At 44.6% G+C, this 10,896-nt stretch overlaps 1 protein-coding gene across 1 annotated transcript; it reads right to left on the bottom strand.

Annotated features, from left to right (window-relative positions):
• Positions 1-3,068: 3,068 nt before the first annotated feature.
• Positions 3,069-7,280, bottom strand: LOC107104748. Its single transcript, XM_015404832.1, has 5 exons — positions 7,226-7,280; positions 6,438-6,533; positions 5,081-5,945; positions 4,617-4,786; positions 3,069-3,691 (listed from the first exon to the last, which is right to left on the bottom strand). Exons 1-5 carry the CDS (start codon positions 7,278-7,280, stop codon positions 3,069-3,071), a joined length of 1,809 nt encoding a protein of 602 aa, XP_015260318.1.
• Positions 7,281-10,896: the final 3,616 nt, after the last annotated feature.

The raw sequence follows: 10,896 nt of genomic DNA, 5'->3' as shown, positions 1-10,896 counted from the left end.
TCACTTTAGGAAAACCAGCTAAAAGATTTCCTACTTACAGAGCAGACATGGTAGAGATGTTCCCCTCATCGTTCCACTCTCTCATCTGACTGTTTCTACTGCTGAGAAAGTGATTTCAAGTTAAACCGCCTTCTTCCTGAGTAATGAGGAGGGCTTCCTCTATATGAGGAAACTTTAACCACATTGTTCATAGAAAATAAATTACCTGAAGAACTGTTTTAAATTATAAAACATACTGATATTCATTCTCTTCTGCTTTATCAAGTCGTACCGTCTTGGGGCCAAACTCCTTGCACCATTTTTTTTTCAGCAAAAAAGACTGTTAGCAAAAAGGTTGTTTTTTTGTGTGTTTTTTTATAAAAATGTATTTTATAAATGGAGTAACATCAGCCCAAAAAGGGTAAAAATAAAGCTTTTAAGAGCAGAAATAGGAGAAAAGTATAGTAAAGTGTACACTAAATTAATGAAGGAGAACATTCAGATGGCTTTTCACATATTGGATGGTAGATGTGGATGGAGGAAAGCCAGAGGATCTGTGGCGCCATCTAATGGGGGGGCTGTGCAGAACATCATAATAACGTGTGTTACCAACCATTTCCTATAACACAAATAACTAATTAAAAAAGATGTGTTAAACAAAGAAAGCAGAACTGATAAATGCGCTTTAAAAACAATAAAAGAAATACAATAAAATATTGAAAATAAGAATATTATAAAGAGAAGAATAAAAGTCCTCAGTGGCTTTAAAAAAAATACTAATGCACTTACAGGAGATGCATTTGACTTTTTAATAAGTTGAATTATTTAATCTTGACTAATCACTCTCTATCACATAGTTTTTTTCATATTGTAACCCGTTCTCCTATCAGTTGTTACAGAGATTATGAAGAACATCCCATTCCAGAATGCATAGGTAGGATTGCTCATGATACAGTGCGATAAGATACTCTGATCTCCATTATCTGTAAATTAATGACAAATTTGATACCATGTAGAATTCAAATTGGACTACAGGTATCGATCTGGGAAGGCTCCTGACTTTTTTGGGCCGGTCCTTGAGCCAGAAACCTTTAGTGAGCCTGTCCCTAAGCCAGAGCCCCCACCATCACATTTTGATCCTATAAGTGTTCTTTTCCAACAGTCAGATCCTTTTAGTGTTCTTGTTCCTCAGTCATATCTGCTAAGGCCCCTCCGATGGCGCTCCTCGTCTCCATGGCCCGTCCGTTGGCATCCCTTGCTATCTGCGCCACCTCTTCGTGGGTTCTCAAGCTGCACTGGCCCTTTATGGGTCTGTAAAAGCATGTTTTCCTCTGTCTATTTGTGATGAAATATTGCAATATTTAGTGTGCCTTTTCTCTGCCTAAATAGGAGTGAGTTTAGAGAAACCTTGTGTCATTCTTTAAGCTGGAATGTTTAGTAAAGGGGTGACAGAAAGCAGATGCCTCCTTACTCTAGACAACAGTGAAATATAGATCACATCCTCAGTCACATGGAAAGTCACAGAGGTGCAACCAACCACCAGACCTTTTGCAAGACATTTTTCTTGATTTTTTTTTTTTTTTTTTTGAGTTTTAAAAGTTATAGAGCCAGACTGGATAAAAAGCCTGCCTCGATGAGCTATTGAGACAAAGAGGACCCCTACTGTGAGCCACTGAGACAAAAGAGAGCCTGCCCGGACTGATGAGCTGCAGCTGGATTAAACTAAACCCTTCCAAATTGAACTGGATAAAAAGCTTTCCTGGTCTGGCATGATTAGGGACAGAACAAACAATATGTCTTTTGATGATGAGTAGAGACAAGCCAACAAGATGGACTGCATGCTATGCTGTAGTAACATATTTTGAGCTGTTGTTGAAGCTTGGACAAGCTTCAACAAGCTTGGACAACCCTTTCACTAAGGGTTTAAACACTGATATAACATTAGTGTTCATATGTTACCAAGAGGAATTTAATAAAATTCTGATGTCTATTTGCTGCTAGCTATTTTAAAGAGGGTAAAGAATAATTTGACTAAAGTTTAAAAAACAATAACTTAAAACAAAAAATACATACCTGGGGGAGAAGAGAAAAATAACAAATTAACCTCTTCTATGCACTCTCCCTGCTTTCCAGCCCTAAATGTCAGAATAAAAACAATATTCAACCGAGCTAAACTGGACTATCACCGGTTGTTCACGCCAAAATAAAAAACCAAGAAATAATAACAAAATGCTTTTTTAAACCCACAATGATGGTCAAAACTGCAAAATAACATACAAACAATAATAAGCGACATATTGTAAAGACCTAAACATGAACAACATCCATACATGAGAACAAACATATATCACAGCAGCAAACTGTCATGTTGGGATTAAGGGACCTAACCCACATGCAAAACACACTCAGACATGGAGGAAAAGTTTAACTGTTTATTAGAAAACACAATGATTAATAAAGATTTGGGGACTGGTCCAGGACTGGTCACAACAGGGTTCTCTGCAGAGAGGGACAGTTCAGTTAGCTGGGTTTCAGGTTTGGTTGTTTGAAGGATAATGCAGGTCTGTACCTGTTCAGTAGTTGACTGAGCGGTAGAGGGAGGGAACCAGGAGGGTCCAGAGGCAGATGGTGAGCAGAGGGCTTGGCAGTGGCAGGACTTGACTTCAGACTTATCGGTGCTCAGATCAGAGGTTATCTCCAGTTCTCTTCTTGAGAGCGGGCAGGCAGGTTCAGACAACTCGATTATCCAATGATCTCTTGAGATCAGACAGGTAACGCAGAAAAGAAACTCTTCCAGAGTTTCAGGGTTCTGTTCAGGTCTTCCTAGGAAGCAGAGAGGACAACACTGTTTAGGTTCAGGTATCAAGGGGGTCAGAGAATCAGACAGGTTGGTTGGCTCAGGCTTGCTAACCGTAACTGGCTTAACACTCTGGCACTGGAGTGTTGTCCTGCCGCTGCTTAAATGCTGGTCTCCTGATGAGCCAATGAGCCGCAGGTGTGGTCGTCAGCTTCAGCTCCAGGAGACCTAGGGCGCCCTCTGCTGGAGAAAGATGGACAGACCTCCAGATCCCAACAGTACCCCCCCCCCCTCAACGACTGCCTCCTGGCGGTCCAGAGGATGTAGAAGGCAGAGACTCACGGTAGTCGTCGATCAGGGAGGGATCCAGGATGAAGGATCCCAGAACCCAGGTGCGGTCGTCCGGACCGTAGCCCTCCCAGACGACCAGGTACTGCCAACCGCAGTCCCGGCAACGGGAGTCCACGATCCGGTGAACGGTGAAGGCAGGGTGACCATTAATGTCCCGGGCGGGTGGAGGGGAGTCGGACGGAGGGCACAAAGGGCTGGTCAGAACAGGCTTGATTTGAGACACATGGAACGTAGGATGGATGCGGAGTGAAGGTGGCAGGTGCAGGCGGACGGCAGACGGGTTGATGACGGAGGCTATCTTGTATGGACCGATGAATCTGGGGGAGAGTTTGCGGGAAATGGATTTTAACGGGATATCGCGTGTGGAAAGCCAAACCTGTTGACCGGGTGAATAGTTGGGAGCTGGGCGATGTCTGCGATCGGCGAAGCGTTTGTTTTGAGCTGATGTCTGGTTCAGAGTGGCTATGGTGTCCTTCCAAATCTTCTGGAGGCGACGGATGTGGTGTTGAACAGACGGAACAGATATATCTTTTTCATCGGTGGGAAACAGAGGTGGCTGGTAACCTATGGAGATTTCAAAAGGGGACAGACCGGTTGCAGATGAAGTGTGAGAGTTATGGGCATACTCAATCCATGGGAGAAATTGACTGTGGGTTGGTGGAGGTTAGGCAACGAAGAGTGGATTCTAGTTCCTGATTCATCCTCTCTGTTTGTCCATTTGATTGAGGATGGTAACCTGAAGAGAGTGAAGACTTAGAATCAAGGGCAGAGCAGAAATTTTTCCAGACCTGGGCTGTGAATTGGGGGCCTCTATCAGACAGGATCTCCTGAGGTATGCCATGGAGTCGGAAGACATGCTTTATGAGTAGTTGTGCAGTTTGAAAAGCTGTCGGGAGTTTCCTGAGGGGAACAAGATGGCAGGACTTAGAAAAATGGTCAATTATTGTGAGAATTGTTGTCATACCCTTGGAGACGGGGAGGCCGGTAACAAAATCCACTGCAATGTGGGACCAGGGACGAGATGGTACAGGTAATGGAGTAAGCAGACCAGAAGGAGGCTGATGGGATGGTTTGTTTCTGGCACAGATGGGGCAAGCCAAAACTTATTCTTTCACATCCTTGTGAAGGGACGGCCACCAGAAATGGCGAGAGATAAGGGCAATGGTTCTGCTTATTCCTGGATGGGCTGAAAACTTGGCAGAATGCATCCAGTGAATTAGACGAGATCTGACAGAAGAGGGTACATACGTCCGATTGGGTGGTCCATTTCCTGGGTCAGGTTCAGAATCTTGGGCAAGGTTGATCAGGTCAGTGATCTCCCAGGAAACAGCCCCTACGGTGCAGCAGGCAGGCAAGACAGATTCAGGTTCTTCAGGTTTATCAGGTGAGTACAGACGTGAGAAAGAGTAAGGTTTAACATTCTTGGATCCAGGTCTGTAGGAGATGATCAGATTAAATCGTGAAAAGAACAGAGACCAATGGGACTGACGTGGATTGGACCTCTTGACAGACTGAATGTAGGACAGGTTTTTATGGTCGGTCCATACCAACACGGGGTGTTCAGCGCCCTCCAACCAGTGCCGCCACTCCTCCAGAGCCCATTTGATTGCCAGGAGTTCTCTGTCTCCGACATCGTAGTTTTGCTCTGCTGGGGAAAGCCTGCGAGAGAAGAAGGCGCAAAGGTGAGTTTTGTGATCAATGTCAGACTTTTGGGACAACACAGCCCCCACTCCGGAATCAGATGCATCCACCCCTAAGATGAACTGCTTAGAGTGGTCAGGTTGAATCAGGATAGGAGCACTGGAAAAAAGAGCCTTGAGTTTCTTGAATGCAGATTCAGCTTCAGTTGACCAGTGGAAAGCTCTTTTGACAGAAGTTAAAGCGGTGAGAGGCTGGGCTGTCTGACTATAATTTTTGATGAATCTTCTGTAGAAATTTGCGAAACCCAGAAACCTTTGAAGTTGCTTGCGATTCTCGGGGGTAGGCCAGTCCAGAACAGCTTTAATCTTGTCCTCTGATGGCTTCACCTGCCCGCCCTCGAGCACAAATCCTAGAAAGGTGACAGAAGGTTGGTGAAACTCACACTTTTCAGCTTTGACAAAAAGCTTGTTTTCGAGACGTCTTTGGAGAACCAGGCGGACATGTTTCTTGTGATCAGACAGATTCTTGGAATAAATCAGGATGTCATCAATATAAACAAAAACAAAAATGTTAAGGAAATCTCTCAATACGTCGTTAACCAGGGCTTGAAAACAGGCCGGAGCGTTAGTCAAACCAAAAGGCATTACCAGGTATTCAAATTGACCTAGAGGGGTCTTGAAGGCCGTCTTCCACTCATCTCCTTCTCTCATTCTGAGGAGATGATAGGCATTCCTTAAATCCAGTTTTGTAAACACAGTAGCCCATTGAATGGGTTCAAACGCAGACGCTAACAGAGGCAAGGGATACTTGTTTTTAATAGTTATCTGATTGAGTCCCCTGTAATCAATACATGGTCGGAGAGTCCCATCCTTTTTCCCTACAAAAAAGAAACCAGCACCAAGAGGGGATGAGGACGAACGAATAATCCCGGCAGCTAGGGACTCAATGTATTTCTCCATCGTTTCCCTTTCTGGTTTGGAGATGTTGAAGAGTCCACTGCTAGGGAGGGGAGCCCCAGGTAATAGATCAATGGCACAGTCATATGGTCTGTGAGGAGGTAGAGAGAGTGCACTGACCTTGCTGAAGACTGGTGCCAGATCATGATAGTCAGAGGGAACTGAGGACAAATCAGGTGGTTCAACCTCCCTTCGATTGCTTGGCGACTGAATAGATGGCGCTGCGGAACGGAAGACAGGAGACATGGCAGGAGGCAGACCAGGATACTATGTGTTTCTTTGCCCAATTTATGTGAGCGTTATGTAGTTCTAACCACTCATATCCCAAAACTAGAGACGAACAGGCAGATGGGAAAACAAAAAAGGATATGGTCTCTCTGTGGTTTCCAGAGATCAGAAGTTCAAGAGTCTGAGTTTGGTGTGTGACTTGATGCAACTTTTTTCCATCTATGGCTGAAACTCTAAGAGGTTTCTTCAAGGGAATGGTTTCAATGTTTAATTGTTTAACCAGGTTAGAGTCTATAAGATTCTTTTCACAACCAGAATCTATGAATGCGGACAAAGTGAGGGTTTGGTCAGCAATGAATAGTACAGGTAGTAGCAGATGAGGAGATATTTCAGATTGTAGATGGTCCGCCAGGCTCCTCATATCCTCTGGCGGACCCCGGCTTTTACCTTAGCTGGGCAGGTGGAGACAAAATGGCCGGGCTCACCACAGTACATACAGAGATTCCCCTTGTATCTCCTTTGCCTTTCCTCGGTCATGAGTCTGGTATGACCGACCTGCATAGGCTCTACATCAGAGGTTGCTGTGGAGGGAGAGATGCCATGAGTCAAGGAGGCAGGAACAGAAACAGGCTGGTTACGACTCTTAGGTCTGGGGTCGATTTAAGATGAAACAGGAGAAACAGAAACACTCTTAGAAAATGAGGCAGGTACAGAATAGACATGGCTCCTTACTTTGGCTCTGGTTCTGGCTCGAAGTCTATTGTCCAAACGGATTGTAAGCCTGATTAATTCCTCCAGAGTAGCTGGCTCGTCAATGGTGGCTAATTCATCCTTTATTTCTTCATTTAAAGCCTTCAAGAAAGCGCTTTTCAACGCGCATTCGTTCCACCCGAAAGCAGCTGCTGTGACACGGAAGTCGATCGAAAACTCGGCTACAGTTTTATTGCCTTGATGTAAACTTAGCAGAGCTCGGGAATCAATTGATTTGTCTGAATCATGATTGAAAACTTGAGAAAATTCTGTTATAAATTCGTCGAAGGTGCAAGTTATACTAGAAACTGAGGGAAATCTGGCTTCAGCCCATTCAAGGGCTCGTCCGGTCAATTGAGAGAGGATGAAACCAATCTTTCTCTTGTCATTGGAAAAACTGGACGGCGAATGTTCAAAAATTAACTTGCACTGGAATAGGAAACCTTTACATTTATCAGTTAAACCAGAAAATCTTTCAGGAAGTGACGGACGGAATTCAGGAAATGACGAAACAGGTTCTGACCTTTGAGGCGGGTCTGGCTCCGGAAGTTGAGCTGGCTCCGCTCTGGGAGTAGCATCTCTGAGATAATTGCTGCAAAGTTTGGTTAGTTTGGTCCAAACGTGTATTGAACTCACGGAGGGTGGAGTCGTGACCTTGGATAAGGGCTCCTTGTTCTTCAATCATCCTCCTGAGATGGACTGCTGGGTTAGTTTGTTGGCCAGAGTGTTCTGTCATGGTGGGATTAAGGGACCTAACCCACATGCAGAATACACTCAGACCCGGAGAATAAGTTTAACTGTTTATTAGAAAACACAATGATAATAATAAAGACTGATTTGGGGACTGGTCCAGGACTGGTCATGACAGGGTTCTCTGCAGAGAGGGACAGTTCAGTTAGCTGGGTTTCAGGTTTGGTTGTTTGAAGGTCTGTACCTGTTCAGTAGTTGACTGAGCGGTAGAGGGAGGGAACCAGGAGGGCCCAGAGGCAGATGGTGAGCAGAGGGCTTGGCAGTGGCGGGACTTGACTTCAGACTTCTCGGTGTTCAGATCAGAGGTTATCTCCAGTTCTCTTCTTGAGAGCGGGCAGGCAGGTTCAGACAACTCGATTATCCAATGATCTATTGAGATCAGACAGGTAACGCAGAAAAGAAACTCTTCCAGAGTTTCAGGGTTCAGTTCAGGTCTTCCTAGGAAGCAGAGAGGACAAAACTGGTTAGGTTCAGGTTCAGGTATCAAGCGAGTCAGAGAATCAGACAGGTTGGTTGGCTCAGGCTTGCTAACCATAACGGCCTAACACTCTGGCACTGGAGTGTTGTCCTGCCGCTGCTTAAATGCTGGTCTCCTGATGAGCCAATGAGCCTCAGGTGTGGTCGTCAGCCTTCAGCTCCAGGAGACCTAGGGCGCCCTCTGCTGGAGAAAGGTGGACAGACCTCCAGATCCCAACACAAACTTTCCTCTGACTTACCCACAGCAGCACGCAACAACGCAATTTCTTGAATTCCATATGTTACTACGGTGTGTTGATGGTCTCATGTTCGAACTGATATGCATTTCTTGTTTAACAATGGATATCCAATAACAACAACAGAGGTGTCAAGTAACGAAGTACAAATAGTTTGTTACTGTACTTAAGTACACTTTTTAGGTATCTATACTTTACTCCATTACTTATTTTTCTTCCTTCTTCTGACTTCTACGCATTACATTTTCACACAAGTATCTGTACTTTTTATTCCTTACATTTTTAAAACCACCGTTACTCGTGAGATCGACAGGCGGATTGGCGCAGTGTCTGCAGAGAAGTGGGCGCTGTACCGGTCCATCGTGGTGAAGAGAGAGCTGAGTCAAAAAGCGAAGCTCTCAATTTACCGGTCAATCTACGTTCCTACCCTCATCTATAGTCATGAACTCTGGGTCATGACCGAAAGAATGAGATCGCGGATACTGTACAAGCGGTGGAAATGGGTTTCCCCTGTAGGGTGGCTGGGCTCTCCCTTAAAGATAGGGGAGAAGCTCGGTCATCCGGGAGGGACTTGGAGTAGAGCCGCTGCTCCTCCACGTCGAGAGGAGCCAGTTGAGGTGGCTTGGGCATCTGGTTAGCATGTCTCCTGGACGCCTCCCTGGTGAGGTGTTCCGGGCACGTCCCACCGGAGGCCCCGGGGAAGACCCAGGACACGCTGGAGAGACTATGTTTCTTGGCTGGCCTGGGAACGCCTTGGGGTTCCTCTCGAGGGGCTAGAAGAAGTGGCTGGGGAGAGGGAAGTCTGGGCCTCCCTTCTTAAGCTGCTGCCCCCGCGACCCGACCCCGGATAAGCGGAGGAAGATGGATGGATGGAAGAATTGCATTGTCTTATTTCAAGTGCATATTATCTAATTATCTTATTCTAAGAGTGAAAATACTTTACAGACATAATACATTTACCTTCTCAAAATAAAGGTAAATACACTCAGTTTGACGGATTTTACTTATTTCTAGATTTTTCCAGAGTAGCTGAAATCTCTAGACAGATGGCTCGACTTGCCAGGCAAGGAAATAAAACACTTTATCTCTTGCAGCATGCTCTTCCTTTTTTTAACTTTAAATGGCCCGAAATAATCAACCCCAGTATTACAAAATGGCGAAATTTCTGGGAGAATCCATGCAACTGGCAAGTCAGAGATTTTTTGCATTAAGGATTGACTGTTATACTGCCTGCAGATGCATCACTCACCAATAACCTTTCTCACAGGAGAATTTCCCTTTATAATCCAGAACCTTTTCCTTACGGCTTACAGTGCATGTGCCCGTCCTGCATGTCCAAGAACTTGATGAAAATACCTGAGGATTAACTTGGAGATGTGTTATTCTTTGGTCAGAATTATCATATGTTTCACTTCGCCTGTGTCATATCTGGCTGAACCTTTCTGACCCACATGTAGAATCAGGCACGGACACAAACTGAAGGGAGAAGTTTTATTGGAAAACTCAGCCAAGCTGGATGGGGAAGAACCGTGAGTCCCTGGGGAAAAACAGCCACAGTCTGTGCAGGTGGCTGGAGGCACATGCTGGAGGAGCGAGAGTTGTCACAGAGGCGGTCGAGAGCGGGTAGGCAGAGTGTAGCGAAGCTGCACAGGGGAGCAGGTAGCGGAGGTTGGTCACAAGAAAACTTGACGCTGAAGGATCACTCCAAGAGAGCTCCGTTCTAACCTGAAAATCCAGAGAGACAAAAGGTGAGAGATTTGAAAGTGTACACTGGGAATAAGACAGAACTTTATCATAGAAGCTAAATGTTAGCTAGATTGGTACCATAGTATAAAGCCGGCCTTCAACTCTTAAAACTTTATCTTCCAAAGCAGGATCCAACACATAAATAGAGCTCATTGAGCTTCAATCTAATGCTGGAATTTTTGCTGTTGACAGTACAAAATTATGAAGATCTCTAAACTTTTTAGCTCTGCCAATGACAAAATTCCACATTTTTAGTAATTAGTGGCACCCTCTTGTGTTCATCTGATGCACAACTGATGAACACCCAGGGTGCAGACCAGGAAGCGGAGTCATAGTTGCAGCTTTTCTACTGTTACCCACTCTTTACTCCATCCAGACAGTGTCTTGCCAATGACCAAATTCTAATTAATTGGCAAAGATTGCTACAGGAGTAAATCATGATAATCTAATTAAAATCAAAATAACTCCAATTGGGGAAAAAGTTAAAATGATTAAATGTGGTCTGTTTAACATAGGATCTCTTGCCTCTAAAAGTCTGCTAGTTAATGACTTGATTTGTGATAATCACATTGATTTGTTTTGCCTTACAGAAACCTGGCTGCAGCAAGAGGATTATGTGAGCATAAATGAGGAAACTCATTCAAGTTGTTTAAATTTTAACAAACCCAGAAATCTGGGCGAGGAGGAACAATCTTTCAGTCTTACAACTCTTTTGAACATTTAACCCTTAGTTTCCCTCATCCAAATTGCAAAGGCTTTAACTACCCTGGATTCAAAGTTGGACAGGTTACCTACAATAAGAAAATCCCAATCTAAAATGTTAAAGGCATTATCAAATATGATGATGGAACTAGGTCTAGTAGATATGTGGCGTCAACTACACCCTAATGTGAGATTTCACGTTTCTGTCCAATGTTCATGGGAGTTATTTGAGGATAGATCTTGAATAACTCCCATGCAACTCTCTTTTACCATATGCTATGCA

The sequence above is a fragment of the Cyprinodon variegatus genome, unplaced genomic scaffold (assembly GCF_000732505.1).
Source record: "Cyprinodon variegatus isolate N-32 unplaced genomic scaffold, C_variegatus-1.0 Scaffold1869, whole genome shotgun sequence".
NCBI classification, from domain to species: Eukaryota; Metazoa; Chordata; class Actinopteri; order Cyprinodontiformes; family Cyprinodontidae; genus Cyprinodon; species Cyprinodon variegatus.
The sequence above is the reverse complement of the archived record's forward strand: the minus strand, read 5'-3'. Positions and strand labels throughout refer to the sequence as shown.

Excerpts from the sequence above, each read along its gene's own strand:
- LOC107104748 (XM_015404832.1), bottom strand. The coding sequence starts at position 7,280 with ATGCTACTCCCAGAGCGGAGCCAGCTCAACTTCCGGAGCCAGACCCGC. Across the intron at positions 5,946-6,437 it reads GAATCTCTGTATGTACTGTG|CGCCATCTATTCAGTCGCCA; the intron begins GTGAGCCCGGCC and ends TCCGTTCCGCAG. Across the intron at positions 3,692-4,616 it reads TGTCAAGAGGTCCAATCCAC|GTTACCAGCCACCTCTGTTT; the intron begins GTCAGTCCCATT and ends AAATCTCCATAG.